This window comes from Myxocyprinus asiaticus, chromosome 7 (genome assembly GCF_019703515.2).
Source record: "Myxocyprinus asiaticus isolate MX2 ecotype Aquarium Trade chromosome 7, UBuf_Myxa_2, whole genome shotgun sequence".
NCBI lineage: Eukaryota > Metazoa > Chordata > Actinopteri > Cypriniformes > Catostomidae > Myxocyprinus > Myxocyprinus asiaticus.
In genome coordinates, this window is record NC_059350.1 from 39339333 (window position 1) to 39365467 (window position 26135).

General features: G+C 38.5%; 1 protein-coding gene across 9 annotated transcripts in view; it reads right to left on the minus strand.

The window, feature by feature from the left end:
* LOC127444115 (pericentriolar material 1 protein-like) overlaps positions 1 to 26135 on the minus strand; it is a 68366-nt gene that overhangs the window by 37705 nt on the left and 4526 nt on the right. For 8 of the 9 annotated variants that reach the window (XM_051703313.1, XM_051703310.1, XM_051703309.1 and 5 more), the window contains exons 5-20: positions 22376 to 22546; positions 21436 to 21555; positions 19773 to 19950; positions 19569 to 19678; positions 18052 to 18298; positions 17520 to 17673; positions 17210 to 17404; positions 16444 to 16607; positions 2908 to 3140; positions 2650 to 2768; positions 2385 to 2514; positions 2105 to 2266; positions 1101 to 1264; positions 804 to 998; positions 469 to 715; positions 233 to 378 (exon numbers count right to left, since the gene is read on the minus strand). In XM_051703313.1, coding sequence (XP_051559273.1) covers positions 233 to 378; positions 469 to 715; positions 804 to 998; positions 1101 to 1264; positions 2105 to 2266; positions 2385 to 2514; positions 2650 to 2768; positions 2908 to 3140; positions 16444 to 16607; positions 17210 to 17404; positions 17520 to 17673; positions 18052 to 18298; positions 19569 to 19678; positions 19773 to 19950; positions 21436 to 21555; positions 22376 to 22546 — 2735 coding nt within the window. The remainder of the gene's footprint in view (positions 1 to 232; positions 379 to 468; positions 716 to 803; positions 999 to 1100; positions 1265 to 2104; positions 2267 to 2384; positions 2515 to 2649; positions 2769 to 2907; positions 3141 to 16443; positions 16608 to 17209; positions 17405 to 17519; positions 17674 to 18051; positions 18299 to 19568; positions 19679 to 19772; positions 19951 to 21435; positions 21556 to 22375; positions 22547 to 26135) is intronic. The other variant, XM_051703314.1, reaches the window with a different exon arrangement.

The window sequence follows — 26135 nt, forward strand, 5'->3', positions numbered from 1 at the left end:
TTATTTATTATTTATTATAATTGAATCACACCCCTTTGCGATTTAATAATCGCACAAGGTCATATCGCGATTTCAAATTTGTTTTAATTGTGCAGCCCTAGCCGTGACTAATGAAAATAAACAACTCGTTGTGAAATTCAAGCACTTTTGAGCCATCTACTGTAATTGCCTTTTTCTTCATGCTTAACATCAGACTTCTAATTAAAATTTTCCAGAAATGTTAAAGACGCACCGATTGACATTGTTCTGCTGCCAAGCTAGCTGTATATAACACTGGTTTAGCTGGTGCATGATGAGAGGGACTTGAGGAGAGGTCACATTATTGGGAATGACACCGTAGGGGCCTGTCAGAAGAGTCTGCAGCATATATGAAAGAGTCTAGAGACAAGAGAGGAAAGACAACAGTTAGTGGGAGAGATAAGAGATATAGAAAGCGAAAGAGTAAAAAAATGGTGTGCATTATCTAACCTGCTGGTCCTGTAGCAGAGTTTGGCACATGGTAGTGCTGAAGTTGAGCTGTTTCTGAAGGTGTGTGATCTGTTCCTTCCAGTGTGTTGGTGCTATGCCCTCAGAGAGAGATAGATCTGCTGCCCACCGCAGGTTTTCCTGCCGCCTGGTTCTGCTGCAACTCCCTCTGTCATCCTGCTGCTGACGAGGGTGACCTCTCGATTCACAGGGGGAAGGACTCCTATTAACCTCCCTGTGAACCTTCAGACTAAACAGAGGAAATTGAAAAAACAGTTAATGATACTGGAGTGATCTGATCCCTAGATCAATTCTGGTGTTTGCAAGTGTGAATGTACCGTTCTGTGTCTTTATTCATGTTGAAGTTGCGTTGTTTTCTAGTAGAGCAAGCATGCAGTTCATCAGTAGAACTGGACTCCTCTCCCTCATCGTGCTCATGCTCATCATCGTCTTCCTCAGCCCCCATCTCAGAGGAGAAATTACTATCATCACCAAGGGGACACTGGGTTGACCCACCCCAGGTAGCCATAGTTCTGACAGATTAAAATGTCTCATCTGTTATCATTATCTGAGATTAATATAAACACAATTTCAAACACTAAGATCAAGAATGAGCTGTTAAGGCCATGTGTTACCTCTCATCACGGCTGTAGGACTGAGTATCGTGAGTGTCACTCCTGAATGGAGAGTCAGTGAGTGTGCTTCTCCTCTGCTGTTCAGCCATTAGACTCTCCAAATGTTTTCGCCTCTGTCTCAACTCCTCACGCAAAATCTGGTGCCTTCGCATCTCCGACCACAGCTGATACACACAATAACCAAATTGTAAAAAAAATTTCATTGTTAGTTCATTTTACCAAATGCATTAACCAATATTTACGAATTGAACCTTATTGTAAAGTGTTAACAAAAAGTGAACATAGTTGCATATGTGTAATATGTCAGAAGTTGGGTGTTAACAGAAATTGCAGTTTTATAAAGTGTTGGTTTCAGATGTTTATTTTTACGGTTATTGTTTTTACATTCATAGTCATTGATGTAACTGCATACACATTGTAACGTGTTGAAATGTTGTTTATTGTTATATTCTAACGGTTATGAGACATTGTTGCCAAATACATTTACTGGGTTGTAATGTCTTGCATTGACAGCTGCTCCTGAATGTTTGTGTGTGTGTGTGGGGACGCCCCGCTCAGGGTGTACAAGGGGGAAACTGTGGGCAGAAGGGGTTCACCACTGTTTCATGTGTGGTTCTCCAAACAGTTACAGAGTGTACGGTGTAACTGTGGCAGACAACAGCCTTAAATAAACACACCGTTTATGAGATCGTCCTTATGTGTCTTCATTGCAACGCTACAATACATTTTCTGTAAAATCCTCATAAAATGCCATTTTCAGCAGCCTCTGGCTAAACTGGAAATGGCTATGACCACACTCGCCAAACCAGAACTCAAACATGGCCATCATATGGAACTAACCAATAGGGCGGAACTTTTGCGATGTGTCTGGGGTCATTTCACTGACGTACACACCACAAACACAAAAAAGCGATTTCGTGTTAATTATCAAGTCATGGAGAAATGACCTCTTACAAAAAATGTTTTGCATTAAAGTAGGTTATCTTAATTCTACTTCCAATCACCTCATTATCAGTGATTGTGACAGGAGGAGGCTCAGCCGTGGGTTTGAGCCCACTAGTGTTGGCTTTAGCTGAGGAAGAGTGTAATGGTACAGGAGCAGGAGTCGAGGCTGCTGCAGGAATCTTCCTCATCATCTGACCACTGGCACTGCTGCTCACAGATGACTGGCAAGAGAAGACACAGTTTCATTTATCTCAGGAGCTGCACAGCTGTTCTGTACGTGTGAATAGCAGCCTATTTTAAGTCATCATAAGTGTTTTTATGTGTATATGTGTGAAGTACCTTTAAGTCAGGACAAGCCCACTGTAAATCCTGTATCTTGCCTTGAATATCCATTAGTCTCTGCCGCTCTTTATGAAGCTGCTTCAGTTCCTGCTGTTGCTGCTTGAGTTTCTCCTCATACAATTTCTCTCTAAAACACAAACATGTAATTGTATATGCAAGTTTTTAAATAAGTAAAAACTTCAGTAAAGCAATTTTTCACACTAAACACATTGTGAACTGAAAACGAAAGACTTTGCGTTCACATTCACAAGCACACACTAACCTGGCCTTGTCAGAGAGGGTGATGTCCCTCTGGGCTTTTGGAGCTGTCGCTCTGATGTTATTGGGTTGCTGCTTCAAATCCTCATCCTCATTAGCTGTAGTACCATCTGAATCATCACTCTAAATTAACGTTAACAGACAGAAGAAAAATAAATCGCAGCTCCCCTCACATTACATTTGCATGAAGAATAAACAGAACCTCTCAATGTATTGACAATATATTATTAGTTTTCATGGAACATGATGAATGGGAACTCACCTGCACCATGGCAACTAGTTCTTGCAGCTGTCTTAGTTTCTGTTTTGCTGTTTGAAGACGGTGAACCTTTTGAACGTAATCTACGTCACCCTCTAGATTGCTTCTACGACTGGACCTTGAACCATCACTGTCTCTGCTTCCACCTCTCGCCCCATCCTCCTCCTCCAGTGCCCCATCATCATCCTCCTCATCATTAACTCCATCATAAGGCCTGTCCCGGTTGTATTGGCATTCTGCAGAGAAAACAATGCAAATAAAAAGAAAGAAATAGTTAAGAGACAAATAATTTGAGGATTTGTTTGCATACTGTGTGGAGAGAAGCATGCACTGTTTTAAAGTGCACTGAATGAAACTAAACCTTACCATATTTTAAAGACATTCCTGGTTTTATTGTGAACTATTAATATGTGCACATTAATATCTGACTTTCCTATTTGACTGACATCACTAAGTCCTCTTATTTTTCAACCCCTCTACTCCAACCATATATCAAATAGAGAGCACTATTCACAATCTAATCAACTCCTGCAGGATAAAATCCCTTCCTACAAATTAGGGATGCACAGATATGAAAATTTTTGGCCAATACCGGTTTTAACAAAAAAACTATAGTCTGATACAGTTAATGATATTTTGCCACTTTTGTCATCAAATGAGTGTTTTACTTTGGAATTATGCTTTAAAATGTAGAAAGAGGTACAAAACCTTTTTTTATTGTTCTAAAATACATTTCCATTGAACAAAAATTTTATCTATTAAACATATGAGATAACAAAATTTTAAAGAGGGCCACAATGAAAGATAAATAGAAGATAAAAAGATAGAAAGAATAACTAAATACAATAGCAATCAATGATATGAAAAAAGGGTTATTTTGTATTTCTTCAACATCATGGAAAAATAAAAAGTTTTAACCAAAGGAACAAAATCCTTCTGTATTATAGTGTTATAAATGGATAATTGATAATGCCATCCAGACCGCTAGAGGGCACCGCTTGCTCACACAGCGCTGACTGAAGCACTAAATACAGACAGTCTATATTTTAAAATGCAGCCTTTTAAGGTTTAGTATCTTATTCAATCAATCATGCAGCAGTAATGGATATCATACCAAATATCTCAGAAGTCAGAAGTCTGCTGGTTTCCAAGCATTTTAGATGATTTATCATGTAGCCTATAGGTAAGTGCTCACGTCCGTTTATGGCAGTTTTTCCACATTACCAGGAGAACAAGAAAGATTTAAAATTAAACATTACATTGTCTTAGGAGTGCCAACCCTTCTATATATTGTGGATATTATTATTTCTGGATTGTGCATTTGAATTCACCGTTTTTACAAAATGTTTTACTAATTAATTATACATAAACCATAGATTTTTCATATCAGCGTTTTCATGCAAATAACCGATATACAGATGGTTTTAATTTGGTCAATAATTGGCCAATAGATATTGGCAGTAGGGATGAACATTTTGTCAGCTCGAGTACTCGATGTGATTACTCAATTACTCATCGAGTACTCGGGGGGAGGGCGGCATATAGACATGTACATAGATATGTACAAATGTGTACATATCTGTCAGACAGACATCTTTGTCTTCGGCATTGCGTTATTGTCCAGTGTCTCACAAATTCATTATTATAGGCTGTTATAGCGTAGTCTGTTACAAAAAGTACAAAAAAAATGGCAAAATCAAAATAAACTGCCTCATATATTGTCATTATGTGAAGACTCGCTGGCCAGCTCAATGAAAGAATGCTTAGAAAGTGTGTCATTCTGCTCTTCCTTCAGGTTATTGTAATTATTATAAGCACCGTTTTCGTCGTGGCTGTCAGAACAGTGTACTTCCAGACCGCGGTTGGTTTGACTGGGGATGCCAGAAACAGGGACTAAAATCGGTTCAATGAATGAAAACGAAAAAAAAAAAACATTTTTGCAGAACATAACCAAAAACGGTAACAAAGTGATTTTCAACTGATCCAGAGTAAAATCTTTATTTTTAAATGCTGGTAAACAGTTATAACCGGTTAATCTCTTTCTGATATTTTTTTCATTAAACCAAAGGCCAAAGGGTTTATCACTGTAAATTTTGAAACTACACCACTTCACGTTGCCCGTAAAAATTAAACGTGCTTTGATCCTGAAGGAAACTACTGTATCACACATTTCTTTGCATAACTGTCCATTGTGGATGTTGAATTCTGTGAATGAAAACCTTTTTAACAACTATGTATAATTACTACATATACATGCACGGTTATTCCAGATACAAGGGAAAATACAGAGGTAAAAAAGTAAATTTCTCAGTTCTTTACAAGTCTTAACACAATTATTATTAGATATGATGCATTAATGCAGATTTGATGCAACCGGGTTTTGATTGAGCAGATCTATAATTCAAATTATAATTAAATGTTAATTAACTGTATGCTTATGATTTCTCTGCTGATAAATCCACCACACAGACAAAAAAATAAAATAAAAAAATTCCTTATTTTGGTGAGTCAAGTGGCTTCTTAGGGCCCAAGCACTGAAAATACGGAGACCCTATTGTTCTTATAAGGATTATTATTAGGGCCCAAGCACTGAAAGTGCAGAGACCCTATTGTTCTTCTAAGGATTATTATTTTTAGGGGCCTAGCAGTGAAGCTGCTGGAACCCTAATGTTATTGTACTGATTTTCTTGTTTTTCTTATTTGTATTTTATTTATTTTTTTCTGCCCTAAAAGTGTCTGGGCGTCAGAGACAGTAAGTCGTGGAGAACCAAACTTGGCAGGATGATCCCAAATCCCCCTCACTACTCAGGCGCACAAACACACACCCATCTGACTCTAGGTGGCGCTATAATAAACATCTCTGCAACTGTAAGGGATAGAATTGAAATTCTTTTTTCCTCCAATTCCTTGAGTCAAGCCCTACAAAATGTCTCCGATTTCATTTCCGTCTATAATTTTAGAATTCTTTTAAAAACCTACTTTTTCGAACTCCTCCAAGACCGTTAGTCCGATCGGCATGCAATTTGGTATACATCATCTACAGACCCTCCTGACAAAAAGTTATCAAAAGAATTTCGATACGTAAAATCGTTCAGAAGATATTAATGATAAAATTCCTTCGGTTTAATGCAATTTGAGTAATTTCTCAATATCTACTCATCGGAAACTCCAAATGTAACCAAACAGCACATAGTCAACAGTACGTTAAGATGATGTCAGCAAAGTTTCGCTACAACTAAAAAACTGTCATAACTTTGCAGCCGTTTGAGTGACAAAGTTCAAATTAAATATGCATCTTCTTTGGTTCAAAAGCTAACATATTGTTAAAAAAATTGATTCGACAAATTAACAAAAATGGCTGCCACCGGCCAATAAAATTTCAGCACCTTATAACTCGTATTGGGAATGGCCGAGGGTTATGGAAAGTACTATAGAAAAGCAGGGTGTCAACTCGAAGCCGCATCTAAAATTTTGTGATATTCGGCCACACGGTGGTGGTATAATTAGCTAATTCGCATTTTTGCTCATAACTCCGGAACCGTATAGGCAACAATACAAATTTGTAGCTTCTCTGAATCCACCAGTGCCCCACAATGATATGGTTTATGGATTAATTAGCCTGTATCTTGTGAGTGCAATTTTCAAACTTAGCAAAATGTATAAAAAAATAAATGATGATTGATTGATGTTTTGCAGCTCGTGACAGATATAGGTGGGTCCAGGGGTTGTGTTAACTGAAAAATCTTGGTGAGTTTGTCAGGTTTGTTCTCTGTGTTTTCCACTTCTTCATGTGTGTTCAGTTGTCGCTTGGCGAGCGTGATCAGTGTTTCTATGGAGACGCTGAAAGCGCAGCTAGCTGATTATCAGCGTACCTGTCCTTCATTTTCTCTTCCTACATAACTCTCGTTTCTGTTGTTTGTTACCAGTTCATTGTGTGCACTTGTGAGTTACACTCACCTCCCAACTGCTTGCCTCAGTCAGTGTTTGTGTGTTTGCTGTCAAGTGGGGACACTTGTGACCATCAGCATAAAGAAGCAACAGCGGTGAATGGAGAAACATCCATGAAACAACATCAAAGCATCCAAATGTTGCTTTTGATGCATGACAAGTGCCAGGAAACGTGTGTACAGGTTTGAAGGCAGCAGAAATGTTGACAGATTTGACGTTCACAGACATTTGAATATATTTTATTCATGATAAATCTCCGTACGCCGGCGAGTCTGACGTGTGACCGGCGAGCACACACACCCAGCAGAATATCACCATAAACATCTCTCATTCAGGAGTTACAAATGTTTGTGCTGTTTTCTGGTCTGACTGGGTCACAGTATTACAAAACATCTGTGATGATCCCGCCTGTATGAATGTAAGATCTGCTTTTAGCTCATCAAGAGAACACAGAAAGCAACCGAGGCAAACAAATTTATGCAAATATGCATGGAGTTTAATTACTATTGTGTTTTATTTATGTTGTCATGCACATGTTGTCTCTTTTGTAGCGTGGTTAATAATATGTGTTGTTTAATGAACAGCGTTTGTATACTGTATGGCCTTTAATTAAATATATACTGTATAGTGATGTTATAGTGCTAGTATATCTCCTATTTCATCACTGGTTGACTTTGTGATTTTGGCTCTGGTATGTAAACAGCAGTATCACTTTATTAAGCTTTATAAACAGAAATAGAAGTTTTGCTGACTTTTGTTGCATCCCACAGCACAGCACACAGAAGGTATGTGGAGTTTGGTCCTATACTGTACTGTATATGGCAGTGATGTCATATAATGATATTAACAAAATTAACAAAAATGGCTGCCAACGGCCAATAAAATTTCAGCACCTTATAAATCGTATTGGGAATGGCCAAAGGTTATGGAAATGATTATACACAAGCAGGGTGTCAACTCGAAGCCGCATATCAAATTTTGACAAACGGCCACACGGTGGCGGTATAATTAGCTAATTTGCGTTTTTGCTAATAACTCCGGAACCGTATAGGCAGTGAATTCGGCAGTGCCCCACAATGATATGGTCACTTGAATTTCCATTTCCGCAAGAAACTTTTTTTACAATTTCGATTTATTTGAAAAACCTACTTTTTCGCACTCATCTAAGGCTGTTTGCCAGATTCTCACGAAACTCAGGACCCTCCGGCAAAAAGTTATAAAAATAATTTTTATTCGTCGAATCGTTCCAAAGATATAAGCAAATATGTTTTGGGTGTGGCCCAGCAGTTCTCAAAGTGCGGGGCGCGCGGCGGTATTGCAATGAGGGCATGGAAGACTGACCCGTTCTTAAATCTCATTCACTTTCACACATTCAACAAAAATAGTGAAAATACATATAAAGACCAATGTGCACAATTTCTTTTCCTCTGCCTTTTCTAAACTTTTGCCTGGCACCACAGCGCATCCTGTGCGTGCACCTCTTGAAAGCCCACAGCGTTGATATCAGGTGCGCTCATGTTAACAAGGTCATTCTTGCATGCATGGCAGTTTCAAATGAGTGACGAGGTGAATTAACACTTACATTTCAGTCTGAAATCATATGGCTTCAGAAGAATTGAAATCGAAGGCACGAGTGTTATGGATGACTTTAATGGCGCTTTTTTGTGTGCTTTCGGAGCTTGGACAGCCACAAACACGATCCTCTCGTCCCTCAATCTTGTGTTTCACGGATGAAGAAGTAATACTGGTTTTGAATGACAAGAGTGAGTAAATTATGGCAGAAAGGTCCGTTTTTATTTAAATGGTAATTCAAAGTTTGTCAGTATAATTAAATAAAGTTTAAATTATTGTACAGAGGTCCTGACTGCTACCGAAACAGTGCATAGACAACACTGTCACGTGATACTTATTACTTTTTTCAGCACTGGCTAGGATGTGACAATCACAGTCATTTATTATTACTGGATGAGGATTTAAAAAAACTTTTATAGAGACAGCTGAAGCTTATATCCATTCATAGGTATGACTCCTTTCAATTATCAGTTTTTATTAAAAAATAACTCTTCTAGGGGGCCTGGGTAGCTCAGCACGTATTGACACTGACTACCACCACTGGAGTCGCGAGTTCAAATCCAGGGCGTGCTGAGTGACTCCAGCCAGGTCTCCTAAGCAAACAAATTGGCCCGGTTGCTAGGGAGGGTAGAGTCACATGGGGTAACCTCCTCGTGGTCGCGATTAGGGGTTCTCGCTCTCAATGGGGCGCGTGGTAACTTGTGCAGATTGACATCTCAGAGCCTCCACGGTGTCATGCACAACGAGCCACGTGATAAAATGCGTGGATTGACGGTTTCAGAAGTGGAGGCAACTGAGACTTGTCCTCCTCCACCCGGACTGAGGCGAGTAACCGCACCACCAAGAGGACCTACTAAGTAGTGGGAATTGGGCATTCCAAATTGGGAGAAAAGGGGATAAAATTAATTTTTTAAATAACTAGAGTAAAACTGTCTCCAATGAGATATAAAACTTTCTGGTAGTTAAATGAGGATGAATGGAGGATTCGTTTTTCTGAGGGGCCAAGCGCCCCCTGGAGTGGTGTAACTTTTCATTCAGTTTTCATAGTATTTTTAAATACAACCTGTTTTGTCAAATGAAGATGAGAGAAAATGTAGATTAATCTTTTAAAATCATTTTTTTTTTTCAGTAAAAACAAAATGATTTTCGATTAGATTATTTGGGGGGTGGGGGGTTTCGATCAAAATGAAAACAGTTTATAAAAACTGTTTGTAGTCCCTACATCAATAATTCAAAACATTTTGAACTTTGTTTCGCATGCCTATAATAGACCAATGAAATCTTGTGGGTGGAGCCTAAAACACTTATAAGGCTATAACTCTGAACGCAATGAGCAATCTCAACCAAACTTGAGAAAAAAATCTGTAGGGGATCAAAGTGAGGACACAAGATACATTTTACTGGGACTGGCCACTTGGTGACGCTATAATAATAATTAAAATTATAGAAATGTCTCTAATTATGTAACTGTTGGTTTGAATGACTTGAAATTTTGCATGCAGTGTCTGTGTCTAAGGTGCCATCAAGGTTTATGAGGACAGTTGCATATCTTGATGCCAACAAGGTAGACGAGGACATCTGCATATCTTGAAAAAACATGGATTCCATTGACCAATCAGGTTTTAGCAGCGTTTAGACAAGGTTATAAAAGGCAGATCTGAACAAAATGTGGTCGGCCTATTTGTCTCTTGGTTAAAGAGGTCTGTGTGAAATAAAAATAAATAAAAACACCACTGGGTGGCTCTATCACGTTTTACATGAATGTAAATTGTTGAATACTGTGCGGTTTGTCACAAAGACAAACACTGTTCATATCATATGATACATCTCTTTCTGAACAACTTTGCCTCAAGAACCATTGGTGTAAATTAAATAATTAATTAAATATTTGAGTTTATTTGAAAAACCTACTTTTGAGAACTACTCCTAGGTTTTTCAGCCAACAGCAACAAAACCTGTACAGGAAGACTCTTTGCACAGCCAAGATCAATCATTATAAAACATTTTTGAACTGTTTATTTGTCATGGCTATGACAAGGTAATTAAAAAAAAAAAAAAAAAAAAATCGGATGTGGCCAAGTGTTCCCAAAACCTGAAAACTCATAAACGAGAAACACAATTATCATCAAGCTTTGTACACATATACAGCATGTTATTCTTTAGATGTGTGCAGAATCTGGTCGGACAATAGGTGGCACTATAACAGTTATTATTATAACAGAATATGGTTTACAGAAAACCATTGGTCCAATCAACTTGAAATTTTGCATGCAGTGTCTTTGTCCAAGGTGCCATCAAGTTCTATAAGCACAGTCGAAAATCTTTAAAAACATGGCCGCCGTCGACCAATCAGCTTTCAGCAGCTTCTATATGGGGTTAAATAAGGCCGATCGGAACTAAACCTGGTAGGCCTATTTGTCTCTTGGCCTAAGAGGTCTGTGCAAAATTTGAAAAAATGGCCACAGGGAGGCGCTATAGCATTTTACATGCATGTAAATCATTGTATATACTGCTGTGTTTCACAAAGAAACACGTTATTCATACCATATTGTAGACCTCCTCATTCTGAACAAGTCTGCCTTAAATACCATTGTGTGAAACAAAGCATTCAATAAATACTTGGGTTATTTTAAAAGATTACTTTTTCGAACTAGTCCTAGGCTGTTCACCCAATCAGAACCAACCCAGTGCAGAAAGATTCTCTGGAGTCCCAAAATGAAAAGTTATCAAAGGAAATTTGACATTTTTATTTATTGTCAAACGGTATGCCAAAACGTTAGTAATGGGTGTGGCCACTTTTACTAAAATGGCTATAACTCTTGAACAGAATCAGATATTGTCAACGAATTTGGTACACATATGTATGGAGTCATTCTAAGGACACAAAAACAATTGTGCATCTCCACCTCTTGGTGGCTCTATAATAGTAAAAACCGTTAAAATTGATCTAACTATGGAATGGTTGGGCCGATTGACTTGAAATTTTGCATGCAGTGTCTGTGTCTAAGGTGCCATCAAGGTTTATGAGGACATTCGCATATCTTGAAAAGCATGGCCGCCATCAACAAAATCATCTTTTAGCAGCTATTTGAACAAGTCATAGTTCGTTTACCTGATCGGAACCAACACAGTGCAGAAAGATTATCTGGAGTCCCATTATTAATAATTATCAAAAAAAAATTTAACTTTCGATTCAACGTCACAAAACTACACCAAAATGTAAACAGTGGGCGTGGTCAATTTTACTTAAACAGTTATAACTCTTGAACAGAATGAGATATTTTCACAAAATTTGAGACACTTATGTATGGGGTCATTCTGAGGACACATGAAAAAAATGCATACCTATGCCTCTTGGTGGCACTATAACAGTCAGGAATGTAAAAAATACCATATCTGTGTGATACCTCACCAGATTTTTCTCAAAATTAAGGCACTTTAACATTGTTTTAGATGTTTTCAGGCTAATTAATACTTAATTTATGTTGCATGTGAACTTAAAAGGACCTTAAAGGCTTGAACCTCATTAAATCGCTGCTTGCAGCTATATTTAGGGGCCAAACACCGAAGGTGCGTAGGCACCTATTGTTTCTGTTAGTGTTCTTTTTATTAGTATTCTGTATACGGTTCCTATGGCAGCCCATAAACCGTTTGCGGGAAAGTTATGAAATTTTGTACACAGGTAGAGGACAGTCTGAAATGATACCATAGCATATCTCAAACCCTCTAGCGCCACCATCAGTTCAAAGTTTCACTCATGCTTATAATTACTTGGGCCGTATGTCCTAGAGACAAAATTATTTTTTTCCCTGATTCCTGAGCTCATGCCGAATCGAAAGCATGGTTTCAATTTTAGCCCGACTAGATTTTCCGCCATTTTGCATTTTCAGAAAAACATACTTTTTCTAACTCGTCCTAGGCCGTACGTCCAATCTGAAGCGTGCTTCATCTGGAGACATTCAGGACAAAAAGTTATTAAAAGAATTTTGATAGACCAAGCCATTTTTGAATGACGCTTCGACAAATTCAACGAAGAACATGCCAACTTGAATGAGGCTGTATCTCCCGAATGCTTTGATGGATTTTGACGAAACTTGGTATGTGTCATATTCAGTTTCTGCACAGTGCCCCCTACGGGTCAGGAAATATACAGCTGAAGTCAGAAGTTTACATACACTTAGGTTGAAGTTATTAAAATCATGTTTTAACCACTCCACAGATTTCATATTAGCAAACTATAGTTTTGGCATGTCGTTTAAGACATCTACTTTGTGAATGACAAGTAATTTTTCCAATAATTGTTTACAGACAGATTGTTTCACTTTTAAATTGACTAATCACAATTCCAGTGGGTCAGAAGTTTACATACACTAAGTTAACCATGCCTTTAAGCAGCTTGGAAAATTCCAGAAAATGATGTCAAACCTTTAGGCAACTAGCCAATTAGCTTCTGATAGGCTAATTGGAGTCAATTGGAGGTGTACCTGCGAATGTATTATAAGGCCTACCTTCAAACTCAGTGCCTCTTTGCTTGACATCATGGGAAAATTAAAGACAAGACATCAGAAGAAAAATTGTGGACCTCCACAAGTCTGGTTCATACTTGGGAGCAATTTCCAAATGCCTGAAGGTACCACGTTCATATGTACAAACAATAGTATGCAAGTATAAACACCATGGAACCACGCAGCCACCATACCGCTCAGGAAGGAGATGCATTCTGTGCGAAAAGTGAAAATCAATCCCAGAACAACAGCAAAGGACCTTGTGAAGATGCTGGAGGAAACAGGAAGACAAGTATCTATATCCACAGTAAAACGAGTCCTATATCGACATAACCTGAAAGACTGCTCAGTAAGGAAGAAGCCACTGCTCCAAAACCACCATAAAAAAGCCAGACTACAGTTTGTAAGTTCAAATGAGGACAAAGATCTTACTTTTTGGAGAAATGTCCTCTGGTCTGATGAAACAAAACTTGAACTGTTTGGTCATAATGACCATTGTTATGTTTGGAGGAAAAAGGGTGAGGCTCGCAAGCTGAAGAACACCATCCCAACCATGAAGCATGGGGGTGGCAGCATCATGTTGTGGGGGTGCTTTGCTGCAGGAGGGACTGGTGCACTTCACAAAATAGATGGCATCATGAGGAAGAAAATTTATGTGGATATATTGAAGCAACATCTCAAGACATCAGCCAGGAAGTTAAAGCTCGGTCACAAATTGGTCTTCCAAATGGACAATGCCCTCAAGCATACCTCCAAAATTGTGGCAAATTGTCTTAAGGACAACAAAGTCAAGGTATTGGAGTGGCCATCACAAAGCCCTGACCTCAATCCGATAGAAAATTTGTGGGCAGAACTCAAAAAATTGTGTGCGAGCAAAGAGGCTTACAAACCTGACTCAGTTACACCAGTTCTGCCTGGAGGAATGGGCCAAAATTCCAGCAACTTATGTGAGAAGCTTGTGGAAGGCTACCCAAAATGTTTGACCCAAGTTAAACAATTTAAAAGCAATGCTACCAAATACTAACAAAGTATATGTACACTTCTGGCCCACTGGGAATGTGATGAAAAGAAATAAAAGCTGAAATAAACATTCTCTCTAGTATTATTCTGACATTTCACATTCTTAAAATAAAGTAGTGATCCTAACTGACATAAGACAGGGAATGTTTTTATGATTAAATGTCAGGAATTGTGGAAAACTGAGTTTAAATGTATTTGACTAAGGTGTACGTAAACTTCAACTGTAAAAAAAACAGCTATTTTTGCTTATAACTTTTGAACAGTTTGGCCAAAAATCACGAAACTTGTCTCTTTACATTCAGTGTTACATACCGAGTCGAACGGTTCCCAATTTTACCATGTCGGTCGTTTTTGCCATCGGCCATTTTGAATTTAGTCGTAAAATGCTGTATTTTTCGAACGCATTGGCCTATCCTTACAAAACTTTGCATGTGTCAGACACCTTCAGGGCATGGTGTTGATAAGTAGTTTAGGTCCGGCTCCACCTAGTGGCCAAAAAATTTAATAATATTACTTTGTGAGCTTACAACTTTAATGGCGCTGGTCTATTTTCCTCGAGGACTTGCCGAGCACAACAATACCACACCTGCAATGGTTCGCCTTATGGCCTGTTGCCATTTTAAAATTAGTTCCGAAACTACTTCAGCGAATTGCTTCTAGGCCATTCGTCCAATCAGAACGAAACCACCTCCACAAGAATAGCTGTAAACAAGTTCTTTATTGTAGAGAGGAACATGGCAAAATTTCGATTCCAAGGGCCAAAAACAGGCCGACAATTTTAAAAGTTGTCTCCGCTTTTACGTAAATGGATATAACTCTTAAACGGAATGAGATATTTTCACCAAATTTGACACTTATATAAAAGCTCAATCTGAAAACACATAGAAAAAGTTGCTGAGTTTGGCCACTTGGTGGCACTATAACAGCAAACAACGTGAAAGTGGCTGTAACTACGGAACCGTTGGTCTGACTGACTTCAAAATTTGCATGCAGTGTCTTTGTGGGAGCTGCCATCGTTGACCATGAGGACAGTCATGTGTGTGTGTAATACATACACACACACACACACACACACACACACACACACACACACACACACACACACACACACACGAGCATGGCTGCCATTGGCCAATCATCAACGAATTTGACAGCGAGCACACCAAACAAGGTTGTATCTTGGTTATGCTTTGGCCTATTAAAACGAATCTTGGTGCATGTGATAGCTATCATACCCTGATGGTACCTGAGCAAGTTCGGAACAATGCCACCTATTGGTCAAGAAATATGAAAAATAGCTTTCATTGTTCATAACTACTTAATAGTGTGGCCTATAATCGAATAATTTGGCCTATGTTCATAACTGGTCTCATCCAGTTTCTTGAGTTATGGTTATGACAATGATGCCATATTTCCCATGGTCTGCCCTATTGCCTGTCAACTATTTTGAATTTAATTGAAATTATACTTTTTCTAACTCCTCCTACAGCATTCATCTGATCTTGACTTGAAACTTGTCATCATGCTATTATTTGCTCAAGCTGCCGATGATGGACTTGACCCCGGTATTGCTGCTTACAGAACATGGCTGCCATTGGCCGACAACCTGGCCAATTCAGCTATTAGACCAGGTTAACAAAGGCCGATCAGAATGAAACACGGTGGACATATTTGACTCTTTGCCCGAAAATGTGACAATTAAATTGGCCACCAGTTGATGCCATGTGGTTTTGTATAGCGCAGTGTTTCACAAAAACACAAGTAATTCATATTTTATGATAGCTGTCCTCATTTTGACCAACTTTGCCTCATGAACCATTGGTGTCAGTCAAATCATTCATGAAATATTTGAGATTACATAAAGTCTACATTTGCTAACTAGTCCTATGCCGTTCATCAGACCTTTATCAAATGTGGCCTACATCATCATTACACCATGCTTGCAAAAGGTTATCAAAAGCTTTTTGATAGACCAAACCATTGTCCTATAATGCAACAATGAATTTTATGCCAAGATGCCAAAATTAATCTGAGGCTATATCTTTTAAACGCTTTGGTTAATCGACATGAAACTTTATATTGTGCCAATATAACCACCGCCTGACAATACCATATCAATTTGGTCGCAATACTACCTATTAGTCAAAAGTTAAATTAAATTCAATTACATTGTAAGTAATTCGGTTCAAGGATTATAAACCGCTTTAAATATAGCATTCAAGCGTTGATTTTCGGCAGTCTCATTTTCTGTCATTGGTCTGCTTGGCCCCAGAATTTCTGCTTGCTGCTATATTTATTATTATTATTTTCAAGGTTGCAGGGGCTTTTGGGGCACTTGATACATTGGTCCATCCATATTACAAAAGCATTTTCATGTTGACTAAGGTGTTTCAAAATAAAGCTTAGATTAAAATGTTTTTTTTTTAAAGATGCTGTAGTTAAGAGTAGTAGAACAGAGAATATTTCTGGATGTTAACAGAATGTGAGGTCTGACCTGTGACTGAGGGGACGTTGAGACTGCGGAGGTTTGTTGCTGAACGGTTATTGATCTCACACTCCGTGTTTAGTCGTCCATCTCTGTTATTGGAGGTGCTGTGAGCCTTCGTCAGACTGTTCATGTCCATCCTGTTACCTGGAGTCTGAGGTTGGGCTGGATTTCTAATAAACAAAAAAAATTAACTCAGTTTAACAGCAGCCAGTTCATTGTAAGTTCCTGCAAAAGTAGTACAGAAAGGAGAGATTACTTAAAGGATTAGTTCACCCAAATTGATAATTCTCTCATGATTTACTTACCTTTAAGCCATCCAAGATGTGTATGTCTTTCCTTATTTAGCGGAACCGAAATGAAGATTTTTATAAGCACATTTCAGCTCTGACTGTCCATATAATGAAAGCGAATGGGTGCCATGATGCTGTAAAAAAATCTTCATTTCAGTTCTGCTGAAGAAGGAAAGACATACACATTCGGGAGTAAATCATGAGAGCATTATCATTTCTGGGTGAACTAATCCTTTAAGTATTCACCAAATTCCATAGTAGTCACCATGTGCACAAAAGTGGCACAGAAACAGCTAGAGATTACCCAGGGTTGGTTCACCCACCCTAAAATGTGTCTGACAGTGCTTTGGGGTGATGCCTGACCTAATATTAGCAAAATTAGAAACTCCACAATGAGAGATATTTCTTGTACAACACAGAAGCTAAATTTATTTCAGGAATGAAATGACTCAGATTCCTCCTAACACAGATTCCTCTGGTACCTGATGTTGGTGACAGGTTCACGGTTCTCCTGCTCTGAATCAAACATAGCCTCAAAAAGTGATCCATCCTCAGTTTCCGCATCATCATCCTCCACATTCTCGTTAACGGTATCCACCACCATGTCTGATGTCTGCTCATAATACTGAACAAGCTCTTTCAGTTCATTCAAACGCTTATGCACCTCTTTTAGTTTCCTAAAGGGAGGGACAAACCAGATATGAAGCAAAATGCAGCACTAAAGACTATTAACAACAAAAACCTTTTGATACACGCATTTAAGCTAAAGGACAGAGAACAGAATAGGGAGACCTGAGCTTGTCAGAAGGGTGGCTGTTATCATCTATCTGTGTGTAAGAGGAAGAGGAGTCCTGCCTCACTGGACGTGGCCCATTTCCCTCTCTACCCAAAACTGAGGGGCGCTCGGACACGCCCATACGTACAACACGTTGACCGACACTTTGACCTGAAAAGCACAAACATATTTTTTTTTAATGTTATTCAGGGAAGACACCATAATTAGACAAGGCTGTGAGGGATAGATGTACGGTCCAATCAAAAGATCAAACTGTCCCAAGTCATGTCTTATTTTCACAACTTATTCTATTTTCATTTTTTGTCCACAAAATTCTTTTTGGGAAAAGACATTTTCAATTGTTCATCGATTGCAAAGGTACAGCAATACAACACATTGAACACATCCGTACTTGTTGAGAGAAGCTTCTAATGCAATACAAACAAACAAACAAAAACATTTTGAATAAAAAGTCCATCTAAAGGGAAAAGATGGTCTTTTACTAAATCGGAAACTAGATAAAGTATTAGTAACTGCAGGGGGCCTTACAGGAGCTGTTGTTGAGCGTCTGATCTCTAAGAGAGTGGAGTTCCTGGAGGATCTTGTCCATGGTCTGTTTTTTGTCCTGTAGTTCCTGTAGTTTGGTCAGTTTGGCGCTAGCGGAGGTTGATGCAGTTGTTAGTGGGGCAGTGGTCAGCAACTGACGCCGGGAATTATGGCTAGTGCGTGATCGGCACACCTCTCTGGAGAGAGAGAGACATTCTGCCTGTCGTCGGTTGTCTGGGACTGTCCGAGACTGAGAGAAATAGAAATACAAGTCTAATATTTATATTTGTTTTAGACAGGTAACAGTAACATTGTGTCACTGCAGAAAATCCCTTATTCACGAATTTACATACAGGTCAGGAAGCACAAGTTAAAATGTTAATTTTAGAGCCGTCGATTTAACACGTTAACTCAGTGCGATTAATTATATACAGAATATAATAGATTAAAAATGTAGATTAAATTGGACAGCCATAGTAAAAAACTTTTATTATTTTTAAAATAATTAATTGTACAAAAAACTAATGTGTTAGATTAGGGCTGCCACGGTGTACAGTTTTACTGGTTTTACACGGTACAAGGGACAACACCGGTATGAAATTTTATACCGGGTAAAAGGGGGAAACATTATGAATGGAACTTCCAATATCAATACAATAGCCTAACGAATAGAATAGCCTTAAATAAAGAATAGTTGCCTAATGAAGAATTTGCGACCCATGATAAATGAACCTAAATAACGCACTGAATGCCAGATGTTCTTTACCGACATGCAGCAAAGTACGAACACTGACAGATGTTGTTTAATTGCAGGTAGCGAATATAATGTGCATGGTGGGTAACTGTAAGATGTCTTGGATTCAGAATGACACAAGAAATGCTGTTAGACCCACAGACACACACTTGAAAAAACACATTTTATTATATTTTTAAGAACAGCTGACAGAAAAGCCGTCTTTCTGCTTGTCTGACGCACTGTTTGTTCGGAGGCATGCAGTGTTGTGGAACACGTGTATGTAAAGGGTTCTCACTCTTTCTTTGTTTCAGTCTTCTGAAATTATTTTGCAAGAATAGTCTCGTCTGTGAAAATGCTGCAAATGACCTCAGACCATCTCAGGAGGTGCTTTGAGTTCAGTTCGCTTTATTTCTACAGAGCAGTTCGTTGTGAGCACAACTCTGCAGGGTCACTTTATATACAGATTAACAACACACCTTTTAATTGTGCTTCATTTTTTAGTTTCATTCGCATTTTTACTTAAAATAAATTAAAAAATAAAGTTCAGTGTTTGAAATCAAGCTGCCTTGCGTTATTGTTTCGGCTATTGCTTAACGAAAATTACTCCATAATACCACTAAGCGTCCAACCAGCGATAATACTGTAAATACTGGTTAGTCTGTTTGAACGTGAACACCGCACTGGTGTGAAAATTATGATATCGTGGCAAGTCAACATTAGATTGACAACCCTAGTGAAAAGGAAGAGGCTAAACCACTGGCTGATTAGGTCTGTGTGCATATACCTGAGAATCATGCAGTTGGTTATGGAAGCGCTGGATAAGATCATTGAGTTCATCATTGAGCTCTGAGGTAATACTCCTACCAGACACACTTCCTGTAGTCTCTGTAACAACTGTAACACACATGTACGATGTAAAAAAAAAATAATAATAAAAAAATCTAACTTTAAAACTCAAGAATGAAACAAGTATGCCTGTTCCCCTCACCAGTGTCATCCATCACAGCTATGGCTTGTTCAGCGCTTTGCTGCATGGCAAGTAGTGCAGCCTGACGGCCTTGTAGTGCTCTGAGCTGTTCCTGCTGTTCCAGCATCTTCTTCAGCAGGTCATGTTGCTTACGCATGTTCTCTAGCTCCTCTTTCTGCTCTCCACACACCCCATGGCCCTGAGAAAGAATGAAATAGAAAGATTTCATTAGAACAGGATCACCGATCAACCTGGAACTATGCAATAGCAACAGCTAACAGAGGTTGGAGGTTGGCACTTGGCACAGAGATACATTACTGGTGGTGGCACATTTACACAATAAAATTGGAAGGCAAATCAAGCATGGAGTCACACATCAGTATAAGCTGTTCTCAAAGCACCAAACAGCATGTGCATTATCACCAGGTGCATTAGATCTATGCCCACTGAGCTGCTACCGATTCTCAGCGGCATCTTTCCACCAAATCTTCGCAGAGAAGCAAGCTGCATCAACCTTGCACTGAATGCCTTGGATGACCCCAACCACCTGCTGCACGATGCCATCTGCAACCGGAACACCACGATCCTCTGCCTAGAATACCGGCACCCACCTTCTAACACAATGAGGCGCCTTATGAAAGAAGCAAATAATGACAATGGCACCAATTGGGCTAACAAAAAGTGGCAAGACGCATGGAATAATAACAACCACAGACTGAAACAGTTTATCGACAAAGTATCTAACAAACCCGCTGGAAATGACCTACCCAGACAAGCATGGGTCAAGCTGAACCAAAAAGAACTGGACATGGCCGTTTCCGGGCCACCCTACACAAGTGGGGTCTCACTGATGACCCAATCTGTGAATGCGGTGATGGCAAGGAGCAGACGGCCGACCACATTCTATATTCCTGCTCCCGCTTCAGTTGCCCTGGCAACTTCACCAATTTGGATGATGCCAGCCGCAACTGACTGAGGCACCTGACTGTGACAATATAACTGTAATTTCTGCATGTTAATTTCATACGAAAACTAACCAAACTAACAAAATAATCCAATAAACTCTATAGTACAAAGTACACTTATATTTCTGACCACGTTACTTGACTGTTATCTACTTGCAAAAGATGATTAGCAAGTAAGCATCTTAGAATGAGACCAAGCGAAAAGCAAAAGTACAGCATCTAACAAGCAGAACCTGTTTAGCTGCAAATGCCTCAAATATCATCATTTAGCAGTTTCATGGCAATCAGTCAGTATCACATTTCTCACAGAAATCTGCTATAACTCACCACAAAACACAGTTTAATGACACACATCTAAAGTATCATCATGTATCCTAAATAACTGTACATAAAAAATAAAATGTGAAATGTTCAGCATTGATTTTACACACAAATACTAAATGATTCATATATATAAAAAAATAAATAAAAGGTAAAACTCAAAAACCTCTTCCAACACATTCAGACACAATCTAGAGTAACAGATACATGCCTACGAAAATTAACTTAAAGGAAACATAAGCAAAACCCTCATTTGTTCCAAGGAAACAGCAATCCAAGCAAGCCAACTATGCTTTCAAGGTATGAGCTCTAGAATTCGCATTGCATGCCTGTTACACCCTTATCTATGCTCAGTTAAGGAACCAAGAGGAAAATAGGGGCCCTTTGTGAGTACTCACAGTGGCACTGGAGGCTTCTGAGCATGGCTCCAGGTTCAGAGATGTGCTCTCAGCCACAGAGCCTGAACCCACTGCAGAGTCCACTGTGGCACCTTCATCCTCATCCTCATTTTCCCTAGCCTGTAGAGCGCAGGGAGGAGGAGCAAGGCTCAGAACAGACCGAATTTGATGTAGACGCTGCAGGCACTTGCTAATAACGCTGCTAGTTATGGGTTACGTGCAAATGCTAAGCTAATAATGGAAACAATGTTCAAGCAAGATACTATGGAAGAAAATGCAGTTACTACTACATTTGCATTATTTTGAAATTTAAACTGAATAAGGAAAAGGCAACAGCGCAATACAATTTAAAGGCTGTCTTTGCGTTTCACACTCAAAACCAAGATACTACAAGTGAGGTCACACTGAAGTGCAGAAACATGCTGAGGAACATGTTGCCCTAGATTTGGCCTCTACGTTAATCAAGCCTGTGAAACTAAGAACAAAGCCTAACACTGCATAACTGGTATGATTCAGGTTATTGACTGACTGCTGAGCAGTGGGAGAGGACGCAGGTCCCTGAACAGTGTTGCGGTTTGGTTGATCACACACTGATCATTTACAAAAGTAAAAAGCCTGTATGTTAGAGGGAAAGCAGTCACTTAAAAAGCAAAAGCATCACATCAGAATGAATTCAAGTTTAAAACCATAGATATACAGCTAAAGAATGGAGCAGGTGATATCTAAACAATGTTAGATAATTACAGTACTTTCAGCCATTTAAAGCCTACAGTACCTTATTTTTTTCTTATATTTGATCTGAACAATCTTAACAATTGCACAACAATTCATATGACCTTAAACAATTTTGCAATCTAGATAAATTAATAAATTTTGGCAATAAAAGTCATTCAAATGACAAATACGAAATTTCCAATAGACCTTGGAGACAAATACTGACCAGTATCTTCTGAAGAAAACGTAGGTAGGACTTCTCCTGCTCTTTCAGGTGAGCGATAAGGAGAGAGAGACGTTCCACGTTTGCAGGCACATCATTCTTTTCCAACAGATCGTCTCTCATGGATGTTGCCTTCCCTATGTATTCACGAATTTGCACCAGTTTACTGACAACCTGAATGGAGACAAACTATTTGAGTGCACAGATGCGCATAAATGAAGACAGAAAATAAATTAAAATAAGAAACATAATGATAGATAATTAGACTGAGAAACAGAGGGAAATGGAAAAAGAAGTGCACAGAGAGACTGAAGAGCAAAGAAAGACACCAAAGAAGAGCTCTTACACTGACAGTGGAATATTTTTAAACTGGCCTAAATTCTGAGCGCTCACTGTCATATCTGTGCTCCAGCTTTTGCTCAGCAACTACAGGGGAAACATTCTAATGAACACAGGGAAGTTGTGATGTCTACTCTTATCTGTGTTATTCAGAACTGACTTCATAAAAAAATAAATAAAAAATACGAGAGCCAAAAGATTTTCAGGATTTTTCCATACCATTAATGGTGCTATAAGCGATTTTAGCCGTTCTGGAACTTCCACGAGACTGAGCGTTAATTTAGACATGCCCCCTCTTTCCAAAACACCACCCTCCAAAGATACCGTTGACACCTTCACCTAAACAGTATAGTGGTGCATCTTCTCACGGTTGTCAAACACAAGAGTAGCAAAATACTGCAGCTCAGGGTTAGGGTTAGGGTTTTTGTTTAGGGATGCACTGATATGGAATTTCGTATTGAACGTATGAAACTAAACGTATGAAATAAATTCTCTCCCAGCTAATGCTGTTAATTATATAGGGGACCTTCTAACTAGGTACAGTACTAAAATAATAATTTCTTTTATTACTGTAGTTTTTCATCATTTTGGCTTTTTAAAAATGAACAAATCCATATATTCAATCAATAAAATATATTATATTGCATATATCATTTTTTGTTATAAGTTTATTATATAAGTATAATTTGTACTATTTACAGGTATTTACATTGATTTGTTTAACACATGTTAAAAACTGGTACTGTCTCTTTTAGAAAGAAGGGATTTCTGTAAAAAGCATCTGGAAATGAACACATGTTAAGGAGAGAGACTTGAAAGGTTTTATCACATCTTTTGATCAACAACTGATTGTAGAGAACAGAAAGGGTTTTAAAAGAGATATTATTCAATGACAAATAGGTTGTGTGGATCTCGTCTTTGGAGGTGGATTACACGGAACTTTTACTCTCAACACACAGTGAAAGGATCTCACTTCTGAATACTCCACCACTATACTACACGATTACTGGTAAGTGAAATTTAAACATTTACCAGCCAGTTGCCAATATATATTTTAGTCGCATAGCGCGAAATTTGGTTGCTAATGTGGCGATTTTCTCTCACTGTAGTAGAGGGTTGCGCATAGAGTAAAAGATTGATCTTGGGATTTAAGAATCAATATCGTTCAAATGAATGATAAATCGAAAAATCCGAAAATCTATATTTTTACCCACCCAGTGTAGTCCGATTCCCTCCTATCAGTTGGTTCTTTTGAATCTACACTGCAAAACATACAGCGTACAGGTATTTTAAAAAAATAATAAAACATCTTAAAAGGTGCTGCAAGTGTTTTTTTTTTTATTATTATTATTATTATTATTATTAAATGACATGCAGACATAGTCCTTATTACCTGTCAGATATAATTTAAATAGGTGCCATGAAATATAACACCCCTCTCTGTAACAGCCCTATACCTGGTAAACACTGGCGAAATAGATGTCTGCAGGCTTGTGTATGCACGTGTTTTAGAGTGCGGGTTATGGAAAGAGGAGGCGTGGCTAATTACTGACTAGTCTGGTGGAAATTCCAGAATGGCTAAAATGTCAAATTATTTTAAAAAGCTGATCATTCTAAAGCCTTTCACAAAAAAATCCCTTTGCTATTCTGAATAGTCAAAGTTTATTATAGCTGGCATTAATGCCTACAGACTAATTCAAATTAAATCAAAGTATTAAAATCTAATCTAGTGTTAAAGGAATAGTTTACCCCAAAATGATAATACTCACATCATTTACTCACCTTTATGCCATCTCAAACTAGTATGACTTTCCTCTGGGGAAGGCAAATATTACACTTCTCGCACTTGACGAATACACAGAGTGCTGTACACGCGCTCTGCGTACACGTCACATGCAAGGAAGTGTAATCGAGCTTCAAATCCTGCTGTGCCAAAGAGACTGCAGATTTACAGTGAAAGGGGAGTTACATTTTGATCGATTTCTCACCCAAAACCGACATGGATTAAAGGAATAGTTCACCCAAAAAGGAAAATTCTCTCATCATTTACTCGCCCTCATGCCATCCCAAATGTTTATGACTTATTTTCTTCTGCAGATCACAAACGAAGATTTTTAGAAGAACAGCTCAGCTCTGTAGGTCCTTTTAATGCAAGTGAATGGTGACCAAATCTTTAAAAGCTCCAAAAACACAAAGGCAGCATAAAAGTTATCCATATGAATCCATTGTTTTGATCCATGTCTTCTTAAGCGATCCAATCGATTTTAGGTGAAACGGACCAAAATATATATAAATCTTGACAAGGAAAGCAGTCTCCTTGGCAATCATGATTTCAAGCTCGATTACACTTCCTAGCGCCATCTAGCACTCTGCGCATGCGTCAAGCACAAGGAAGAGTAACCGAGATTGAAATCATGATTATGCCTAAAGACTGCTATGGAAAGATGTACAGTTAAAAAGGAATTATGTTTTGGTCTGTTCTTACCTAAAATCGATTAATCGCTATAAGGGTTAGTTTACCCAAAAAAATGAAAATTCTCTCATCATTTACTCACCCTCATGCCATCCCAGATGTGTACGACTTTCTGTCTTCTGCAGAACACAAACAAAGATTTTTAGAAGAATCTCACAGCTCTGTAGGTCCATACAATGCAAGTGAATGGTGATCAGGCCTTTGAAGCTCTAAAAAGCAAATAAAGTCAGCATTAACATAATCCATCAGACTCCAGCAGTTTAATCAATGTCTTCTGAAGTGATCCAGTTTGCTTTGGGTGAGAACAGACCAAATTATAACTCCTTTTTCACTGTACATCATGACAGCAGTCTCCCTGGTGAACATGATTTCAAGCTTGATTACACTTTCTATAGTGCCACCTAGTACTTTGCACATGCGTCAAGCACTAGGAAGTGTAATCAAGCTCGAAATCATGATCTTGCCTAGAGACTGCAATGGCAAGATGTACAGTGAAAAAGAAGTTATATTTTGGTCTGTTCTCACCCAAAACCAAATGGATCACTTCAGAAGACAATGATTTAACCACTGGAGTCAAATGGACTACATTGATACTGACTTTATCTCCTTTTTGGAGCTTCAAAGGCCTGATCACAATTCAATTGCATTGATACAGAGCTAATACTTTCTTTTATAAATCCTTGTTTGTGTTCAGCAGAAGAAAGAAGGTCTTAAACATCTGGGATGGCATGAGGGTGAGTAAATAATGAGAGAATTTACGTTTTTGGGTGAACTATCCCTCTAAGAAGACATCGATTAAAACACTAAATTCATATGGATTACTTTTATGCTGCCTTGTATTTTTTGGAGCTTCAATGTTTTGGTCAACATTCAATTGCATTTGTATGGACCTACAGAGCTGAGATATTTTTCTAAAAATCTTCATTTATGTTCAGCAAAAGAAAGAAAGTC